The sequence below is a fragment of the Erpetoichthys calabaricus genome, chromosome 12, assembly GCF_900747795.2.
Source record: "Erpetoichthys calabaricus chromosome 12, fErpCal1.3, whole genome shotgun sequence".
NCBI lineage: Eukaryota > Metazoa > Chordata > Cladistia > Polypteriformes > Polypteridae > Erpetoichthys > Erpetoichthys calabaricus.
In genome coordinates this window covers 27,995,308-28,017,836 of record NC_041405.2, presented here as the reverse complement: position 1 = coordinate 28,017,836, position 22,529 = coordinate 27,995,308, and the positions used below count along the sequence as shown (strand labels likewise).

The 22,529-nt window shown below is 39.8% G+C and overlaps 3 protein-coding genes across 7 annotated transcripts in view; all 3 read left to right on the top strand.

Moving 5' to 3' along the window:
- The window catches only part of LOC114661993 (heat shock protein beta-11-like), a 43,685-nt gene extending 28,791 nt beyond the window's left edge, over positions 1–14,894 (top strand). Inside the window, exon 3 of one of the 4 annotated variants that reach the window (XM_051934525.1) lies at positions 14,632–14,894. In XM_051934525.1, coding sequence (XP_051790485.1) covers positions 14,632–14,817 — 186 coding nt within the window. In that variant the 3' untranslated portion in view covers positions 14,818–14,894. Of the gene's footprint in view, positions 1–4,393; positions 5,139–14,631 lie in introns of those variants that run through there. The other 3 variants (XM_051934523.1, XM_051934526.1, XM_051934524.1) reach the window with 3 other exon arrangements.
- Positions 3,719–4,394, top strand: LOC114661992 (heat shock protein beta-11-like). Its single transcript, XM_028815273.2, has one exon. The coding sequence runs from the start codon at positions 3,768–3,770 to the stop codon at positions 4,377–4,379; it is 612 nt and encodes a 203-aa protein (XP_028671106.1). The 5' UTR covers positions 3,719–3,767; the 3' UTR covers positions 4,380–4,394.
- Positions 14,895–20,934: 6,040 nt separating the features above from the next.
- LOC114661991 (tripartite motif-containing protein 16-like) overlaps positions 20,935–22,529 on the top strand; it is a 16,811-nt gene continuing 15,216 nt past the window's right edge. Inside the window, exon 1 of one of the 2 annotated variants that reach the window (XM_051934550.1) lies at positions 20,935–21,552. In XM_051934550.1, the coding sequence (XP_051790510.1) occupies positions 20,980–21,552 (573 nt within the window). In that variant the 5' untranslated portion in view covers positions 20,935–20,979. The remainder of the gene's footprint in view (positions 21,553–22,529) is intronic. The other variant, XM_028815272.2, reaches the window with a different exon arrangement.

Sequence of the window (22,529 nt, the reverse complement as noted above, 5' to 3'; positions counted from 1 at the left end):
TAAGAATTTTGTGGCTGAATAATAAAAGTGAAGGAACTCTCAAACCATTAGCTATCTGAGAGAAAAAATGCTTCTATTCCTCTGTGGTATGGTCAGGGCTGGCCTTAGGCCACTGCAACCTATGCGGCCGCAGTGGGCCCCGCACTTTCATAGGCCCCGCGCTAATTCTAGGTGTAAATTATTAAATTAAACCATTATAACTTATAATCATGTATAGGTCAGCGCGTTTATTCTGTTTTTATGTTTTTACAGTGTTGTTTATCTATTATGTCTTTGTTTCAAGTGATTACGACAAGTAAATAAAATTGAAAAAAAATTGTAGCTGCTCGGGTGCTTTATCTCTAAACTTGTCATTTAGGGGAACTTGGGGTAAGATGAAACAGACACCGTTCTTAACCTTATGATGGCTCAGCTCAGTGAAACCAATCAAATAGGAGGAGCTATTTATGGAGATGATGTTATCGATTTTTTGGATGAATAGTTTGAAATTTACCGGCAGTGGTTTAAATTTTCTCTTTTCTGCCAGACGAAGATTTTTTCACCGGTGAGTAAAGCTTGTTCCTCAGAAACAAGCGTTGTATAAAATTCGAAGATCCTGTACATTGATAACCCACCCTATGTTAACAGTCAGCCATAGAATCATCGGCACGTCAACTTGTATCTTTATACAATTTGTTTTATGAATAGTCTCTCATTTCAAATGTTTAAGATAGTTTTACAAAATAAAATAATGTGATTCGTCTACCCAAAGATTGTTTCATCTTACCTGTAGTAGGGGTAAGATAAAAAAAAAAATTTTTCACAAACACTTGCTCAAAACGTACCGATTCATCCCTAAGCGACAAGCGCATGCATATGCAGATCATTAACAATAATTTGACTGAAAATTACTGGTAAAAAGCAAAAAATGTGGATTTGACAAGGAATTTTAAAAAGTGGTTCATCTTACCTCAAGTTCCCCTAAATTGGTAGACTTAAGGTATTTTTTTAAATTTTATTTACTCGTAATCAAATGCAAACGTGACATAATCAAATGCAAATTGTCGTTCAAACGTTAAATCACGTAATCAAATGCAATAACGACGTAATAAATCAGTAAATACTTTATTTTGTTCATTTTTTATTTTTTTAACTGTGGCATCTGGTGAAAGAAGCTTCTCGCGCCTCAAACTAATCAAGAATTACTTGAGGTCAACAATTCACGAAGATAGATTGAACAATTTGGCAATTCTTGCTATTGAGCGTGATCTATGTAGCGAAGTCATACAGTATATCATCAAAATTTTGTTTCCTACATAGATAGATAGATAGATAGATAGTATCTATCTATCTATCTATCTATCTATCTATCTATCTATCTATCTATCTATCTATCTATCTATCTATCTATCTATCTATCTATCTATCTATCTATCTATCTATCTATCTATCTATCTATCTATCTATCTATCTATGTAGGAAACAAAATTTTGATGATATACTGTTTGACTTCGCTACACGCAAGGCTCGTAAAGTAAAGTTAATTTGATCGTGATTTTGTACTTAGTAAAGAATGAATAAAATGCAAAGACGAATTTATTTTCTAATACAAAATCTTAATTTTCACTTATTATCCTTATCCCTACCCCGACTGGGCCCCCGCGCAATCCGTTTCGCATAGGGCCCCGCAATTGTTAGGGCCGGCCCTGGGTATGGTCTGCTATTCAAATAAATTTCCTGCCTACTCCATTGTGTGAAATGTTCTAAAACTCACATTGTGTGATATAGTAGATACTGTGAGCTACAGTGGCAGGTTTTCATACCTCACACAAGAGACTATGTCTGCTATACTTTCACATGCAGTCTCACTCAAATGCTGTGAGATTTTCTTTATTGCTCAGACTTTTTACTATTATTATTATTATTATTATTATTATTATTATTATTTAAATGCTGTGAGATTTTCCTTATTGCTCAGACTTTTTACTACTATTATTATTATTATTATGATTATGATTATTATTATTATTAAGCCTTGCCTTTAAGCTTGGCAACAACAGATTTCAAAATCCAATAAAATAAAGAAGCAGATTTTTGCTCGAAAAAGATAAAACAAAGAAACAGTCATTACTCAGTGAGGATGAGGCTAGATTGCAACATTCACAATTTGGATCTTGCCCTGGAAACATTTTGGATAGTTTTAATCAATATATATGCGCTCGATGGAAAATTTTAAGTTGAAAAATTGAGTGTGTTGTACATATGGAGCCTGAGTGTATTCTGTACATGGCTGTCTTCAACTCCTTTTTTGAAATGTTAAGTGAAAGTGATGCTAGTCAGGGCGGTCTTAACACATGGGTATGCATGGCAGTTGCCCGGGGACCCCACGAGCATAGAGGCCCCATGCTAATCCATGTATGTTGTGACTTGCTGAGTGGTTGTGTAGGTAGGGGTCCCATTGCACTGCTTTTCCCAGGGCCCTATAATGCTGTTAAGACAGTCCTGGTATCAGTATGTTACTAAAATACATGAGTTGGGCATTGTGAGCACATCAGTGAACAACTTAAATGGATTTTGCAACTCAAGTGACATGAGATTTTCTCATGAACATTTGTGATATTTATTGTCACACTTCAACATTAACGAAAATCTAGCAAATCCTCTTTCAATAATGCATTATGTTTATAAACGCTAAAACATTTGGAATTTGTGCACAGATTCGCTTAGAAAAAAGCTGTGTTCTCTCTATTGATTATTTAGTGCCGATTGTGATATAAGCAATTCGTCTACACCACCAGTCCAAATAAGAGGAAGGGAAGTGTCAGTTTTTATCCAGAACGTTCTAGTCTAGTCATCCTAAATGTTTGAATTGCACCACAAGATGGCAGCAGTATTTTACATTTCTTTATAGAACGTAGCACCTTCAAATGATTTAACAGTGTGTAACGGTCCTTATCATTTAGAAAACTTAAGTAATTGTAAAGTTATTTCATATTTAAAAACGACATTTTAAGTTGATCAAATGATATCCACATCATAGGTACATTTAATTTGTGCCTGTTCTACCGAAGCTCAGCTCCCGTACATCAGATTTGGAGCCCTCTGCGCTCCGCTCGTTTAAATGCTCAACGGGACCCCAAAATCTAAACACAACGTTTGTTTTTAAATGCTAATAATGTATGCATTAAAAACGTAGACTATACAAACTTTATAAAAAAAATTGCTAAGTTTACTTTACGTGTGTGTATTTTTGATTGGCTGATGTGAAAAGGATCGAATAAATTTGCCGGACACGATAGTTTACAGGTGTTTTAATATATTGATTTCTATAACCATTTAGATAAAATAAGAAATAACATTTTGTGTTTTTTTTTTCACTAGAACATTGCTTTTACATTTATGATTTTTTTTTCAAGCATGTACAGACTAACCTACTACACACTCTTATTGTTTAATGATGTCTACATTAAATTTGTAAATGAAGCTGAGCCCACTATTAAGAAAGAAAGTGTTACTTTTTTATTTTTATTCCTCGTTGCAATGCTTTTTCATAGGCAGTACGATCCGTTGAAGTCTTGAAAGACGACAGCCTGAAGTTGAAGTGGGACGTACCCCGTCTGTGACGTCACACAGGAGGCTGTAGAATGTCGTAGAAATTGCAGGAATACTCGAGAAATAGGAGACTGAGGGTATAAAAGTGCAAAAGCGCTCACCTAAACAGACTACTTGGAAAAGACGCCGCACTTCTTCTACTATTCGATCGAAGATCCAAGCTCTGCTGATTCGACATGTGGTCGTCTTCTCTCTTCCAGCCTTCGTTTAGCACACCGATGGCAGTGAGAGTTCCCGTCAGTGCGCTGTGGCCTCAGTCGGAGCTTCTTTGCATTCAGATGGAAAATGAAATGGCGAGACAGATGGACAACATGAGGAGAAGCGCTGACCTGATGAATCAGCTCCAGCATGTCGTACGGAGAGAGACCCTTGATGCAGAGACAGTTCCTAGATCGGCTGCAGGTAAACAACCTTCGTGCAAGGTGAAGAAGGACGGACAGCACTTTTCTGCTACTCTGGAGGTGGAAGACTTCACTCCCGAGGAGCTGACAGTTAAACAGGTGGGAAGGAAAGTCCTGTTGAGCGGAAAGAAAGAAAAGAAAGAGGAAAGCGAGGGGGGATCCTACAGCTACAAGTACCAGGAGTTCAGACGAGAGCTCGAGCTGCCAGAAGACGTGAACCCCGAGGAGATGAGCTGCTTGCTAAACAACGGACAGCTGCGCATCGAAGCACCAAGGATGGCACTGCCCACTGTGCCCGAGAGAGTGGTGCCCATTAAAAGTGACAACTCGGGGTGCATTAATGGTGGAGAGGAGCAAAAAAAGGAGTGTGGAATGGAAAGGGAATGAGCAAATGTTTAAAGTGGACGCGCTTTTCCATTGGATATTTCATAAAAAGATGCAGAAAATTGTCTGCCATTGTATTTGTTTAAAATACTGGATAGGTATGTAATAAGCCTTGCATTTAATTTGCTATTTTTGTTTTTTCTGTGGCTGTATTTCCTATTATTGGTTTTGAGTCTCAGCTTTGTAAATGGTATGGGATATGTGAGAGGGGAGAAAATGAAAACAAGTGTACTGTAAAAAAATAAAGCCGTTATGCAGATAGTTTGTAAAGCTCATTGTAAGAGAGAAAAGTTGATTTACTTTTTGTGATTGCATTTTTCAGAATAATTGTGTTCTCCTCTTAATCTTTAAAGATTGTTTTCCGTTATCAATTTATGACGTTTATCACAGGGATACATGTGCTGTAAGCCTTGCATTTCTTTGTATTAGTTTTTCCCCGAGGCTGTGTTTCCTATTAAAAGTTTTGCCTCTTAACTTTTGTAAATGGTTTGGGATACATAAGTGGGAAAATGTTTACGTTAAAAAAAATAAAGATGTTATGTACAGTAGATAGTTTGAAAAGCTCATTGCAATTAAAAACGTTGATTTACTTCTTTTGTGGTTGAATTTTTCAGAATAATTGTTTCCTCTATTCTCCTCTTAATCTTTAAAAACAGATTGTGTTCTGTTGTACATTTCTGAAGTTCATCAGTTCATTGTTTGTAAAGTTTCATATTAACTAATCAATAAAAGTCAGTGCCAAACTGAAACTTGTGAACCGCATATATGTGATGTGCTTAATATGTTTTGTTAGGTGAAAAACAGAGGAATGACAAATGAAGAAATCTAACCTTAATTTATATTGTCTAATGTGTGTTGAGTTTATAATTTAAAATTTGAACACAATGTTAAAATGGACAGCAGAAAAGGGCTCTTATGTTTGAGGAATTCAGCAAGAAAACAAAAATTCAACCACACAAGTGTTTCAATTCTCTTTGCGGGTGAATATGTGAACACCTTGTGAGAGGCTGCTGATGAATGGAGAGTCAACAGTCAATTCTGTGGTCATCGTCTGAACCTCACTCAATGCTTCATAGTAATGTAACGCCGAAGGAGAATGCACTAGTGTCTGTCACCATATCTGGTTGATTGCAGACAACTTTGCAAATGTTTTGAGGTTGAAAAGCAGTAATTATACATATATACAAAAGACCACAAATTGGTTTAATTGGATATATTAAAATTGTAAATGACGTAAGACATAAATCAAAACTTTTGACAAGGCAGTAATTCTTCAAAGGCCTAGCTCATGCACACATCAACATAGAAGCCAAAAGGCAATTACAATTTAACACAAAGACTAATTTGAAGTTATAATTTAACACAATCTGCAAGTTTCTGATGTAAATATGGGGAGAACATTCAAAGTCCAGACGTCCTGTGGATCACAACATCTGACTTCAGGCAGGTTCCTGTATCTGGGTGAAAGATACATTCTATGGATGTGCTGGGATGTATCATCAGAAATGTCACCCGGGTTCATTGGGTGTTTTGGGTCTGACAACATCATACACCCTCACCCAGGTGTCCCAATCAGGGCTGGGCAACCTCCAACTTGGGTCCCAATAGTATTTAGCCATGGACCGCCTCTTTTAATTGACAGTCACCTTGAAGTTCTTTCTGCTGCTGCTATTGCAGCCCAGATGGCTGTACTTCTGAGCAGTCTATTCATGCTCAGCAGTGTGTAGACATTTTGGAAAAAGCAGCTGGTGAAGCCTCATCAGCCTGCTGTCACTAAATGGCAGTATGCTCTCCAACACTGTCTCCAGCAATCCTCCAGAAGCCCCTGGTACCTGGCCAGCTTCCTGTCAAAAGCATCCTCTATACAAACTTTCCTGGAAAAATCAATTCTATTATGGACAACTATTTTGAGACCTTTGACAGAATGATGTTGTCATGATACATGCCAGAAACTTAAGCTGCTTGCCGAGATATACTATCATCTGCCAGTCCTGTGCTGTGTAAAGTGCACCTGATAGAAGCTGTAGGCTGTGGTTCAAACTGCTCTCCTGCCATGACAAATGATATCTTCTTCCTGGGGGGACAATGAGGCTAGCTTATTGTTTTGACTGAGTACACCCTCTCAGCAACTGCCTCCAGCAACTGGTCATAGCACCACTGGTAGCGACCCTTTCCTAGTGCCATAGGACAGTTGCTCAGGATATGTTAAATTGTCCCTTACCCAGGGCTGAGTGGACAGGAAGGTGTATCAGTCTTGACCCACAGTTGTAGATTTGAAGGACTTGGCAAGATGTCATATACAGCTTGGATTAGAAACTTAATGTGCTGGGGTTCTGCGTCCTAAATGGCCGTCCAAGTGAGCCTTCCTTCCATTGCACTCTCCCATCTCTTAGAAGCTTCCTGCTGCCTCATGCCTGCCATCCTGCTGGTTCTTTCCTTGACCATTGCTGCTCTCACCTCTCCCTGGAGAAGCAGTTGCCTCTCCTTGCCCCAGACGTTGTTGTATTAAGATATAGGAAAGCTGCTCAATCCTGATCTTCTTTTCGACACTGACCTCAGCACTGCCTTGTGCCTCAGCCTCGCTTTAGCTGTCTCCAGCTTCCTGGTGGCACTCCAATTTAGGTCTGGATCTCAATGCCTGTCCCAGACACTTTGGGGTCCTTGGAGTCTCTGTACTGCACTGCTTCTCTGGTACGGGAGACCTTATTAGGTGGCAGTACTACGTCCAGTGCCACCATCACTCTTAATTGTTCTTTAATGGGTTGTGCTTTTTCTTGTAAAGCCATTCCTTGACAAAGAGCCATTTCATTCTGCAAAAGTTTATTTGCCTATGCAGTTGGTTTTTAGGGCTATGAAAATCTCTCTAATTTGCAGAGAAAACTGAAATCTTTAATGCATTTTAAGATGCCTAGCAGAATATGGACAAATCAAGAAAACATGTGTGATTGCATGCTGTAAGAGTCTTCATAAAATCAAGAACCTGTAATGATTATAAATGTCTAAAGTCATATATCCACAGTTGTGTATGGGGCATGTTACATACACATATTCATTGAAGGGCTTTCTGAGCTATAAATATGGATATCCTTTTAGGGAACCAACAATGTCTGGTCCTGTTTAGCCTGTTTATTTTGAAAAAGGATCCCAAAAATGTGATCATTTTATCAAATTGTTTCAAATTACTTTCTGTATTATTGAATGTGAACAATTCCATTCAGTTATTTCAAACTCTGTCTTTATCAAGTCAGTCAGCGTAACCAGCAAATTAAATTTAGCTGCATTACATAAATTACATGATGGCTATGACATGGAGTGTGTGTGAGTGAGATTGTGAATGGTTGACTGCTTGACTAACAGGGAGATGAACAGAGGATATAAATATGCATATGTTTAGAAAGGTTGTATGTCAGTAGTCGAATAACCTGCGTTTTCGAACATGTTATTCACCTGAAATTACGCATGTTTGGCCCGGCCAGTATTTGGATAGGAATCTATCGGAGAATCTTGGGGTTCCGCTGGAAGAGGTGTTGGTGACACAGGCCATCAGGGGGTGCTTTCCATGTTTTCTGGGTGTTGATATCATTGCCCCAGTGCAGTGACGGTGATACTGTGTTGTTAAAAATTGTGCCAGTCTCGTACGGGATGGTCGAGAGTTGGTAGGATCATGTGACTGGACAGACTTTCTCTTTTCACAGCTTGTGGCACCATATCGTTTTACACGGAAAACAGTGTGTGGCGTTGTCTTTTCTGTTAATCCCAAAGGCCAGTCCATCCCTGCAGGTAATGTAAGGCACGGAAAAGTTAGTAACTCATTAATCCAATATCTTTTATTCTCTTTTTTTATTACATGTGGGACCCTGTACAGTAAGTTTAAGTCCCCAGGCCACAGCCAAGGTTAGCCTATTTGTTAATACGCTCCTAATACTAAGTATTAGTGGGAATGAGCCCGGAGTGACCCTGAAATTGAAGGAAAGACAACAAGACAATCCGGAGAGGAATCGAAAGTGGACCGATTTGTCTTAATGTGCACAGTTTCCATGGATTTTATTTTGCCCGTAAAACGACTTTATTGAATTACAGTCTACACAAACATAAGACACAGAAAGGAAAAGATTTTACACCGTAAATATGAAGGAATATATTATTTCATCGTTTAACCCGCAATGTGCACTCGGCCTCAGTGCTGTTAAATCTACATGTCTTTCTGGTGACTGCATTCTGAAACACAAAAAAACTTTTCCAAGCAAAGAATTGCAAGTAAAGACGCATCTTGGCGTCTTTTCGGTTTAACATCACATGTGAAGCCCAGTGTTGACAAAGTTTGTAGGCTGCAGGTTATAAGATTTGACGTTTGAGATACGGTGGTGTTCTACCAGTCCGATCTGTTAATTTCGCAGTATACACGTTGACAGACCGTTGATGTGATTTTTGCCAAAGTATGTCACCTATTTTCTGAAAGAACAGCTCGGAAGTCCTTGCTTAGCTCATGTCTTTCCAGCGCTCGGAAAGTGAAGGGCGGGCAGTTTGTAAGTGAAGTGGATCGCCCATTCTCTGACGTCACACAGACGCCTCTAGCAGCGCGTCGAAAGTACGAGAACAGTCAGGAAAGCTGCTCCTGCGACTATACTGTATACAAGTGTCCAGGAGCAAATCTTATGTAGACTGACAACCTGAGACACTGCGATCCTCCTGCAAATGTAAAGAAGATCTAAGCACTGCCGATTCGACATGTGGTCCTCGTCTCTCTTTCAGCCTTCATTCAGCGCGCCCTTGACTGTCAGTGTTCCCGTCAGTGCGCTGTGGTCTCAGTCGCAGATCATCTGTTCTCAGATGGAGAAAGACGTGGCGAGACACATGAACAACATGAGGAGAAGCGTAGACCTGATGAATCAGCTCCAGCATGTCTTACGTAGTGAGGTCCATGATACGGACAAAGTTCCCAGATGGGCTGGAGGTAGATCGCCTTTTTGCAAAGTGCAGAAGGACGGACAACACTTTTCTGCCATTCTTGAGGTGGAAGACTTCACTCCCGAGCAGCTGACAGTCAAACAGTTGGGAAGAAAGGTCGTGCTGAGGTGAAAGGTGGAGTAGAAAAAGGAAAGCGAGGGAGGCTCCTACAGCTACACGTACTAGGAGTTCAGACAAGAGCTCGAGCTGCCAGATGATGTGAACCCCGAGGAGCTGAGCTTCTCGCTAAAAAATGGAAAGCTGCGCATCGAAGCATCAAGGATGGCACTGCCCAGTGTGCCCGAGAGAGTGGTGCCCATTAAAAGTGACGCCTTTGGATTCGTGCAGAGTGGAGAGGAGCAAAATGAATGGGGAAATGGTAAAGGCATGAATGAACATTTGAACTGAGGAGCCTTTCCTCAGCTTTTCCATTGGACTCTTAAAATGATGCAGAAGGTTTGGTCAACGATTTAATTTCCTTAAAGTGCTGATGGATATGCATTATACCTTCAAGTTAATTCCATTTTTTAGTATTTATTGAGAGCTGGTAACCTTTCAAAAGTTTTTGTTTATTTTTTAAATATTTTATTTTTGCAAAGAATATGTTGAAATAAATTTGTGGAAAGTGTAAAGTTTACATGATTCTTTTCAATAAATTAAAGTAAGCTATTTCCTTTTTAACGTTTTTGTGTGCTGCTTTTTATCGAATTCAAGGGTAAGATGAAAAAAAAGTGAAGTGAGTCAAATTTTTGTTTTCTTTTCTGTCCTTTCCAAATTCATCAATTTGTTTGTAAGGTGATCAAAAAATTCAAAGTTTCCAAAAGTTGGCAGTAAAAGCAATCCACAGATCACTAGATGTTTGCCAATATTTGGATGTACTAGGGGGTCGCAAATGACCATGAGTGAGCATGGACTGTTCTGAGTCTACAGACAAAACCTCAGTAATTTATAGTAAAAATATTCAGCAGAGTCCTATTGATATAGCATTTAGTGTGAACACCTTGCATAATTTTTTCTTTCAGATTAATCAATAAAAATAATTGCCGATTGTTTTCTAAAGCAATGCCACTACAACATTTAAATTCGGTGCTCTCTTTTTATTGCATATGATCAAGTTTGGGTGAATGAGCAACTAGAGAGATGGGACTCTTGCCCCAAACCTTCACAGTCCTTGGTTGGGCCCTTGGCCAGTGTTAGAACGTCTGGGGATGTCGGTTTATTGTGTCCAGTTACCATCTCCATGCAGGAAGGTGTTTTAACATCAAGATCATCTGGCCATGTACCAGGGTTGTGCTCTAAACCCTTGACTTCCACAACTCTTTTAGCAAGGCCTGAAGCAAGTGTTCCTACACATCCCTGTGGTGTGGATTCGCTTCCCAGTTCCTCTCTGTGTGGATAGCGCTTTGAGTACTGAGAAAAACGCTATATAAATGTAATGAATTATTATTATTATTATTATTATTATTATTATTATTATTATTATTATTATAATGGGCTGTCCAAGTGGTGACTATGTATCCAAAATAAAATTAAACAGTTTGTGATGGGCAGGCCTATTGTCTCCACTTTAGCGTTTCCATCCATCCATCCATCCATCCATCCATCCATCCATCCATCCATCCATCCATCCATCCATCCATCCATCCATCCATCCAGTTTCTTAACCTTTTTATGCAGGACATAGTCATTGGGAAGCTGGAGCCTATACCTGTAATAATTGGGCACAGAAAGGGGTAACACCTAGACAGGGCATGGATCTATCACAGGGTGAACACACAAACAGATGGATAAACAAATACATACACGCACAAACGCATCTTAGTGCCATAATCATACTTGTAATTCTGGAGTAACCAGGTACCAGCTATAATGTCTGTCCCACCATGCAGCACTAACTGAATATGTTTTATTGTTAATCAAAATTTAACAATGGCGACTCATCTAACTTGAATGTCTTTGGACTTCGAAAGGAAACCAGAGCACCTGAAGAAAACTTCAGCAGGGAGAATATGCAATTCCACACTGGTAACACCTTGGTCACCTCATATCATCTCAATCACTGTTGTTTCTTGCCGTTAGAAAGGGTACTCTGTTTGAGCTTATTGGACTTTTCCTCATAGAACTGTGTGATTTTCTTTAATGGCGTGTGACCATTATTTTGTCATCTTCATTTCAGAAACAATAGGCATTTCTGCATATTTATATGCTTTGCATTATTCATATTTTACTTCATATTAGTTTTCATAACTTTTTTTATTCAACAGTAGGATTAAAGCATCACCTTACAATGAACTTTCTGCTAATGGACTGCTTTTCAGTTGACTTGGGATGCTTTTTTGTCAGCGACTTCATGGGCAGGGATAACTAAGTGTACTTTAAGTTCGTTATTAAACAGGCTGATTAGAAAGAGTTCCCGGAAACACACAGAAAGCATCGTAAAGTGGCTCATGAATTGTTAATATTCATAATTATTGGGGAAACTAATCTTAGTGCCATAATCATACTTGGAATTCTGGAGTTACCAGGTAGCAACTGTAATGTCTATCCCACCACGCAGCACTGACTGAATATGTTTCATTGTTAATCGAAAAATATACTGAAACTTTGGTGAGAGTGAAAACAGTTAGTGTGCAGTTTATAATGTTTAGAGCCCCAGTGGTGCTCCTTCTTCTTCAACAATGTAAGAATTTTGAGGCTGAATAATAAAAGTGAAGGAACTCTCTAACCATTAGCTATCTGAGAGATTAAATGCTTCTGTTCTTCTCTGGTATGGTATACATTTCTAATAAATTTCCTGCCTCCTCCATTGTGTGAAATGTTCTAAAACTCACATTGTGTGATATTGTGGATACTGTGAGCTACAGTGCAGGTTTTCATACCTCACACAAGAGACTACATCTGCTATAGTTTGAAATGCAGTCTCACTCAAATGCTGTGGGATTTTCCTTATTGCTCAGACTTATTATTATTATTATTATTATGATTATTATTATTAAACCTTGTCTATAAGCTTGGCAACAAGAGATATGAAAATCCAATAATATAAAGAAACAGTTTTTGATCAAAAAAGATAAAACAAAGAATCAGTCATTACTCAGTGAGGATGAGGCTAGATTGCAACATTCACAGTTTGGATCTTGCCCTGGAAACATTTTGGATTGTATTAATCAAGATATACTGTATGCACTCTATGGAAAATGCGCATATTGAGCCTGAGTGTATTCTGTACATGGGTCTCTTCCACTCCTTTTCTGAAACGTTAATTGAAAGTGATGTGTCTATCAGTCAGGGCTGTCTTAATGCATGGGGACACTGGGCAGTCGCCTGGGGACCCCACGAGCATAGAGGCCCCATGCTAATCCATGTATGTTGTGACTTGCTAAATGGTTGTGTAGGTAGGGGTCCCATTTCACTGCTTTGCCCAGGGGCCTATAATGCTGTTAAGACAGTCCTGGTATCAGTATGTTGCTAAAATACATGAATTGGCAATTCTGAACACATCAGTGATCAACTTAAATGGATTTTGCAACTCACGTAACATGAGATTTTCTCATTAACATTTGTGATATTTATTCTCACTCTTCAACCTTAACCAAAATCTAGCAAATCCTCTTTCAATAATGCATTACGTTTATAAACGCTAAAACATTTGGAGTTTGTGCACAGATTCACATAGAAAAAAACTGTGTTCTCTCTATTGATTATTTAGTGCCGACTGTGATGTAAGCAGTATTCGTCTATACCACCAGTCCAAATAAGAGGAAGGGAAGTGCCCGTTTTTATCTAGAATGTTCTAGTCTAGTCATCCTAATTGTTTGAATTGCACCACAAGATGGCAGCAGTGTTTCACATTTCTTAATAGAACTTAGCGCCTTCAAATGATACTGTATAACAGTGTGTAATAGTCCTTATCTTTTATCCATCCATTTTCCAATCCGCTGAATCCAAACACAGGGTCACGGGGGTCTGCTGGAGCCAATCCCAGCCAACACAGGGCACAAGGCAGGAACCAATCCCAGGCAGGGTGCCAACCCACCGCAGCCTTACCTTTTAGAAAACTTAAAAAATTGTAGTTATTTTATATTTAAAAGCAACATTTAAAGTTGATCGAATGATATCTACATCATAGGTACATTTAATGTGTGCCTGTTCTACCGAAGCTCATCTCCAGTAGGCCTACATCACAGATTTGGAGCCCACTGCGCTCAGCTCGTCCAAATGCTCAATAGGATCCCAAAATCTAAACACAACGTTTGTTTTTAAATGCCAATAATGCACGAATTAAAAAAGTACACTATACAAACTTTATAAAAAAAATGCTAAGTTAACGTTACGCATGTGTATTTTTGACTGGTTTATGTGAAAAGGATCGAATTAAATTGCTTGACACGATAGTTTACAGATTTTATATTGTATTGATTTCTATAACTATTTAGATAAAATAAATAACATTTTGTTATTTTTCCAGTAGACCATTGCTTTTACAGTTATGATTTTTTCAAGTACTGTATGTATAGACTAACCTACTACACACTCTTATTGTTTTATGATGTCTATTTTAAATTTGTAAATGAAGCTGAGCCCACTATTAAGAAAGAAAGTGTTAAAGTTTTTTATTTTTATTCCTCGTTGCAATTCTTTTTCATAGCCATTACGATCAGTTGCAGCCATAAAAGACGACAGCCTGAAGTTGAAGTGGGACGTACCCCGTCTCTGACGTCACACAGGAGGCTCTAGAATGTCGTAGAAATGGCAGGAATACTCGAGAAACAGGAGGCTGAGGGTATAAAAGTGCAAAAGCGCTCACCTAAACAGACTACCTGGACAAGACGCCCTTCTCCTTCTACTATTCAATCGAAGATCCAAGCTCTGCTGATTCGACATGTGGTCGTCTTCTCTCTTCCAGCCTTCGTTTAGCACACCGATGGCAGTGAGAGTTCCCGTCAGTGCGCTGTGGCCTCAGTCTCAGATTCTTTGCATTCAGATGGAGAATGAAATGGCGAGACAGATGGACAACATGAGGAGAAGCGCTGACCTGATGAATCAGCTCCAGCATGTCGTACGGAGAGAGACCCTTGATGCAGAGACAGCTCCCAGATCGGCTGCAGTTAAAGCACCTTCGTACAAGGTGGAGAAGGACGGACAGCACTTTTCTGCTACTCTGGAGGTGGAAGACTTCACCCCCGAGGAGATGACAGTTAAACAGGTGGGAAGGAAAGTCCTGTTGAGCGGAAAGAAAGAAAAGAAATTGGAAAGCGAGGGGGGATCCTACAGCTACAGGTACCAGGAGTTCAGACGAGAACTCGAGCTGCCAGAAGACGTGAACCCCGAGGAGCTGAGCTGCTCGGTAAACAACGGACAGCTGCGCATCGAAGCACCAAGGATGGCACTGCCCAGTGTGCCCGAGAGAGTGGTGCCCATTAAAAGTGACAACTCGGGATTCGTGAAGAGTGGAGAGGAGCCAAAGAAGGAGTGTGGAATGGAAAGGGAATGAGCAAATGTTTAAATGGACGCACTTTTCAAGTGGACTTTTCATTAAAAAATGCAGAAAATTGTCTGCCATTGTATTGTTTAAAATGCCTGATAGGCATGTAGTAAGTCTTGCATTTAATTCGCTATTTTTGTTTTTTTTGTGGCTGTGTTTCCTATTAAAGGTTTTGAGTCTCACCTTTGTAAATGGTATGGGATATGTGACGGGGGAGAAAATGAAAACAAGTGTACTTTAAAAAAATAAAGTTGCTATGCAGATAGTTTGTAAAGCTCATTGTAAGAAAGAAAAGTTGATTTACTTCTTTTGTGGTCGAATTTTTCAGAATAATTGCATCCTCTATTATCCTTTTAATCTTTAAAAACAGATTGTTTTCTGTTATACATTTCTGAAGTTCATCGGTTCATTGTTTGCAAAGTTTCACATTAACTAATCAATAAAAGTTAGTGCCAATCTGAAACTTGTGAACCGCATACATGAGATGTGCTTAATGTGTTTTTTAGGTGAAAAACAGGGAAATGACAAGTGATGGAATCCAATCTTAATTCATAATGTCTAAAATGTGTCGAGTTTCTAATTTAAAATTTGAACACAATGTTAAAATGGTCTGCGGTGGGCTGGCGCCCTGCCCGATGTTTGTTCCTGCCTTGCGCCCTGTGTTGGCTCCAGCAGACCCCGTGACCCTGTGTTAGGATATAGTGGGTTGGATAATGACTGACTGACTGACTGACTGTTAAAATGGACAACAGAAAAGGGCTCTCATGTTTGAGGAATTCAGCAAGAAAACTAATATTCATTCACACTGGTGTTTTAATTGTGTTTCCATGTGGTTGAATATGTGATCACCTTGTGAGAGGCTGCTGATGAATGGAGAGTCAACAGTCGATTCTGTGGTCATCATCTGAACCTCACTCAATGTTTCATAGTAAAGTAACACCCAAGGGGAATGCACTAGTGTCTGTCACCATATCTGGTTGATTGCAGATAACAGATAATGTTTTGAGGTTCAAAAGCAGTAATTATGCATATATACAAAAGAGCATGAATTGGTTTAATTGGATATATTAAAATTGATTTTTAAAAATGTTGTAAGACATAAATCAAAACTTTTGACAAGGCAGTAATTCTTCAATGGCGCAGCTCATGCACACATGAACATAGAACCCAATAGGGAATTACAATTTAACACAGAGGCTGATTTGGAGTTATAACTTAACACAATCTTCAAGTCTCTTACCTAAAGTGGTAGAACATTCAAAGTCCACTAGTCCAGTGGATCACAACATCTGATTTCAAGCAGGTCCCTGCATCTGGGTGAAAGATACATCCTGCAGCCTGCTTACACTGGATGGCAGTGTGCTTGTCAACCCCGTCTCCAGCAATCCTACAGATGCCACTGGTACTTAGCCAGCTTCCTGTCAAAAGCATCCTCTATTCAATCTTTCCAGGAATAATCAATTTTATTTGGGCAAGCTATTTTGTGACCTCTGACAGAATGAGTAATGTCTGGTCAAAATTTTTGTTGCCACGATATATGCGTGTCCCAGACACTTTGGGTTCTTTGGAGTCTCTGTACTGCACTGCTTCTCCAGTAATGGAGACCTTATTAGGTGGCAGTTCTATGTCCAGTGCCACCATCACTCTTAATTGTTCTTTAATGGGTTGTGTTTATTTCTTGTAAATCCATTACTTGACAAAGTAAGTAATAGTAAGAAGACAAAGAACTCAGTTGCGTCTCAAAGGTCAGCACAACTATGTGCACGCATGCTGGCTGCTCTTATTTTGTCCAGCTGACGTTGTGATCTCAGTTTTTAATCAACACCCAGAGCTTGTGGTCATACAGTGCATCCGGAAAGTATTCACAGCGCATCACTTTTTCCACATTTTGTTATGTTACAGCCTTATTCCAAAATGGATTAAATTCATTTTTTCCTCAGAATTCTGCACACAACACCCCATAATGACAACATGGAAAATGTTTACTTGAGGTTTTTGCAAATTTATTAAAAATAAAAAAACTGAGAAATCTCATGTACAGAAGTATTCACAGCCTTTGCTCAATACTTTGTCGATGCACCTTTGGCAGCAATTACAGCCTCAAGTCTTTTTGAATATGATGCCACAAGCTTGGCACACCTATCCTTGGCCAGTTTCGCCCATTCCTCTTTGCAGCACCTCTTAAGCTCCATCAGGTTGGATGGGAAGCGTCGGTGCACAGCCATTTTAAGATCTCTCCAGAGATGTTCAATCGGATTCAAGTCTGGGCTCTGGCTGGGCCACTCAAGGACATTCACAGAGTTGTCCTGAAGCCACTCCTTTGATATCTTGGCTGTGTGCTTAGGGTCGTTGTCCTGCTGAAAGATGAACCATTGCCCCAGTCTGAGGTCAAGAGTGCTCTGGTGCAGGTTTTCATCCAGGATGTCTCTGTACGTTGCTGCAGTCATCTTTCCCTTTATCTTGACTAATCTCCCAGTTCCTGCCGCTGAAAAATATCCCCACAGCATGATGCTGCCACCACCATGCTTCACTGTAGGGATGGTGCCAGGTTTCCTCCAAACGTGACGTCTGGCATTCACACCAAAGAGTTCAATCTTTGTCTCATCAGACCAGAGAATTTTCTTTCTCATGGTGTGAGAGTCCTTCAGGTGCCTTTTGACAAACTCCAGGCGGTCTGCCGTGTGTCTTTTACTAAGGAGTGGCTTCCGTCTGGCCACTCTACCATACAGGCCTGATTGGTGGATTGCTGCAGAGATGGTTGTCGTTCTGGAAGGTTCTCCTCTCTCCACAGAGGACCTTTGGAGCTCTGACAGAGTGACCATCGGGTTCTTGGTCACCTCCCTGACTAAGGCCCTTCTCCCCCGATCGCTCAGTTTAGATGGCTGGCCAGCTCTAGGAAGTGTCTGGTGGTTTCAAACTTTTTCTACTTACTGATGATGGAGGCCACTGTGCTCATTGGGATCTTCAAAGCAGCAGAAATTTCTCTGTAACCTTCCCCAGATTTGTGCCTCGAGAAAATCCTGTCTCAGAGGTCTACAGACAATTCCTTTGACGTCATGCTTGGTTTGTGCTCTGACATGAACTGTCAACTGTGGGACCTTATATAGACAGGTGTGTGCCTTCCCAAATCATGTCCAATCAACTGAATTTACCACAGGTGGACTCCAAGTAAGCTGCAGAAACATCTCAAGGATGATCAGGGGAAACAGGATGCACCTGAGCTCAATTTCGAGCTTCATGGCAAAGGCTGTGAATACTTATGTACATGTGCTTTCTCAATTTTTTTATTTTTAATAAATTTGCAAAAATCTCAAGTAAACATTTTTCACGTTGTCATTATGGGGTATTGTGTGTAGAATTCTGAGGAAAAAATTTAATTTAATCCATTTTGGAATAAGGCTGTAACATAACAAAATGTGGAAAAAGTGATGCGCTGTGAACACTTTCTGGATGCACTGTATTTAGCCTATCATTTTTGTGCTAAACAAAACCATGAGGAAAAGATGTGATACATTGCATGACATTATAAATTAGTCAGAGTTCATTAATGAGTTTGTGAGAAAATTTTGTAATAAAGTGCTGGTAGCTCTTTATAAGCAGGATTGAAAGATAACTTTCTGTGAGTGCTTCACGGTCTGGACTGGGCCAGATGTACGTCTGAGAGCAGGCTGGGTGGGGCTAGATACTTGAGTGGCTACAGGCCGCATTCTTCAAATTATGAGGGTTTGAGAAAGAAGGTGAAGAGTTTCTTAGGAAACAAATAAATTGCAACCCCATTTAGGCATTGCAGTATTACTGTATTCAGTTGTTGAATTAACAAACCCATTATTTGGGTGATCCTGTCGCAGTGCTACTAAGAGGAATTCAATTCCCAGCAGCCAGCAGTAGTGTGTAGGAGCTGGCAAGATATCAGCATGCACTTTCAACAAAGTTATTATTCAACTTCAGGTTTCTGCAGGAACGAAACAGTTCAGGCAAAATTGCAGCGGTATTTGGTAGATGGTGTTTCAGTTATATTCGTGATGAAAAGTGTCTTTATGTTCTTTTTAAGCAGACAGCGAACATATAATGCAATTTGAATATGTAATTTCTATACTTAACTTATTGTGTTTTCTGTAGCACCATTGTAAAATTTCAGTGTTAAGCCACTGGAAATCTCCCAAATACCATAGAGTATTTTACGTACTGACCATGAGCCTATTAATAAAGATGTACCAAGTTAGAAATAATGATTTTCAGTATCTGAATTAAAATAAGTAAATAAAAACACTAGATTCCCAAAATGTTTCATTTTATTACATTACAACCCCAAAATGCAACAAATGGGCTAGGCAGAGTGTGGTTTCTGAAAAAAAATGTTCACCTTAATGGTTTCTGAGTTCAGAAGAGAGGCAGGTAGGTTTAAACCAAATGATTTGTTTGGGGAGGTTAGGGGCACAACTTCCAGTACTGAAAGGGGCCCACCAATCTTGTGCTACACCATGTGTGTGTACCATAAATTATAATTTGGACAGATGATTATAAACATGCTTTCTTTGCTCCGTTTTCACTAATTTGTAAGAGTGGAAGAGGGATTGTCATGTCAATTTCTGCCTATAATTGCCTCCAGTGGTGTGTAAACTCACACCAATGTTATTCCAGCTCTTTGAGTGGTTTGGGAAATGGATGGATATTTATCCATATCCCAAAAGTGAAATATTTCAATGAATTGTAAGGGGTGTACACAGATTTAAAATTAATTTACTTAATTAATTTACTAATGTACTGCCTCGCAGTTAGGAGACCCAGGTTCGCTTCCCAGGTCCACCCTGCATGGAGTTTGCATGTTCTCCCCGTGTCTGCGTGGGTTTCCTCCGGGCGCTCCGGTTTCCTCCCATGGTCCAAAGACATGCAGGTTAGGTGGATTGGTGATTCTACATTGGCCTTAGTGTGTGCTTGGTGTGTGGGTGTGTTTGTGTGTGTCCTGCGGTGGGTTGGCACCCTGCCCGGGATTGGTTCCCTGCCTTGTGCCCTGTGTTGCCTGGGATTGGCTCCAGCAGACCCCCGTGACCCTGTGTTCGGATTCAGCGCATTGGAAAATGGATGGATGGATGGATGGATACCTGTTTATGTTATTCTCTGTGCCAGGGGTTCTCAAAGTTGGTCCTGAGGAGCCATGGTTGGATGCAGTTTTTTGTTCCAACCAGCTTTTGTTTTTAATTGGACTCCTGGGCTAATTAAGTGAACTGTTATTTCTAAGATTCTGTGTTTTGGGAACAATATAGAAATTAGAAAACTAAGTTTGGTAAAAAAAATATATATATGCAGGTATATATTAAAATGTACTAAGCAGTTATATTCTTTTTAACAACATTTTCATCTTCTGTTTCATTCTTTTTTTCCGAGTGGTCTAATTATTTAATTCATCCATTATGTGAGGTGCTCATTTTTAATTGTCATTACTAAGATGCAATGAAGGGAGTTCAGGGCACAGAGAAAGGGCAAAATATAATGAAAGCAACAAAAGTGAGTTAAGCATTTAAATCCATCCATCCATCCATTTTCCAACCCGTTGAATCTGAACACAGGGTCACGGGGCATTTAAATCTATAGTAAAATATTTCTAAATGTCTTATAAATGTAAAAATCATGCATATGTGTTTTCTTAATGTAGAATAAGAGAAGAGAAAAACATATCAGCTAATTAACTGAGATCAGTGTTTTCAGTTGTCACTAGTTGAAGCAAAAACTGGGAGGCACAGCGGGCCCCCAGGACCGACGTTGAGAACCCTTGCTCCAGGCCCTTCCCCTACTGTAGCATCTCTTTAATTTTACTGAGGTTCATTGTTTTCAAGCCCTTCTGATGCTGTAAAGACATTTTCTTTCCTGTTTGGTCTGTTGTACTGTGTCAGAGTTATGGGGGTGCACCTTTCTGTTTCTGGCAGTTCCTGCTTCTGTCTGAAGTCATTCCTTATATAATATAATGTTTGTTTAATTTCAAACAGCAGCATGACAAAGATATGCATTAAAAGCACTAAAACAGACCAGCAGCATTAACACTCAGTGCTTACTAATATGCAGGATGTGCTCCTTATTTTCTTCTCCGCAGCGATTCCTGTTTCTCAAATGGATCAATCTACTTTCAGTTTCTTTTCTTCTGAAATCTGTCATTTGACTTTTCTCAAAAACATAATGGCAGAAGGAGGTATTTGTGGCTCAAAAGATCTGTTTTCCTGCTCAGTATGTCTGGAAATCTTGAGTGATCCTGTCTCCATACCATGTGGACACAATTTCTGTATGAAGTGTATTGCCAGCTGCTGGAATTCTACAGATGTGTACAGCTGTCCTCAGTGCAGAGAGACCTTCACTTCAAAGCCGGACCTGCGCAGAAACATCCTGCTGGATGAAGTTGTAAAGTCAGTAAATTCAACTAAACTATTTTTACCTCAACGTTATGCTGGATCTGTTGATGTGGAATGTGATTTCTGTACTGAAAAGAAGCTCAGAGCTGTGAAGTCCTGCCTCACTTGTCTGGTTTCTTTCTGTGAGACACACGTGCAGCCCCACTTTGAAATTGCTGCACTTAAAAAACATAAACTGATTAATGCAACTAAAAACCTGCAGCAAAAGCTCTGTGCGCAACATGAGAAAACAGTGGAAGTATTTTGTAAATCGGATCAGACCTGCATTTGTTTGTTGTGCATGCTGGCTGAACATAAGGGTCATGAGAGTGTGGAGCTGGAAACTGAGCGAGCAGAGAAACAGGTGAGCTAATATTGTTGTTTAAATACAGAAATGTCCTTCAAGAAAATACAGTATATTCATTTTCATTTTGAGATAATAAGCACTTAAAGGGACATAGCATGGACTGGTGACTCGCCCAATGATAGTCTTTGACTTGATGCTGCTGGGTTTCTGCCTTCAGTTGCCTTGAACTGGAGTGATTGGCCTTTTGTTTCTTAATTTTCTACACCCATCTAATCTAATTTTATGATGGCCATGATTTAATTCTAGTCTCTTGGATGTCTCAGACATCAGCCACTATATAGTAAGTGCCCGAAAGGAAGATCAGGCATCTGGGCCTGAGATGGAGGGTGATTTCTTGCCCAGATTGGATGCCATAGTTGAAGGAGAGCAGGAGTTGAGACTCAGCCTGACTGAAACACCTTAAATTCTTCATTCGCAACACAGAGAAAAATGGAGTGCGCGAACGTGAGTACCAGGAGCAATTCACTCCCCCACATGGCAGGGGGCAATGTTCCTCCAGGCTAAACCCAGATGAGACACCCACAAGGTGGCATGAGACTTGGGGTCTAGAAGTACAACCATGGGGTGCTGCGAATGACCAATTCTGGAACAGTGGAAGCCGTCACAGTCCAGTTTAAAAGAAGCCTGTAGCCTCACCTCGAAGTGTCTGAGTTAGGAGGCAGTGGATGACATTCCACTGGAGGCAGAAGGAGGAAGAGAATCTGTTTTTGAGCAGTGCTTTACATGATGAAGAAAGAGAAAAAAGACAAAATAAATAAGAAAATAGAATTAGGAAACACTAATTAACATAGAATAAAAGTAACGTCTGATGGCCTGGGAAGACAGATATATATATCGACTTACTTATCTTTGTTCCTACCTGATGTTGTCATGATTTTCACCAGCTACACACTTAATTTTGAGACCACCTCTGTGGAATTTACATGTACCCCTCACCCCTCTGAGTTTGTCTTTTTAAATATATGCAGGTTAGA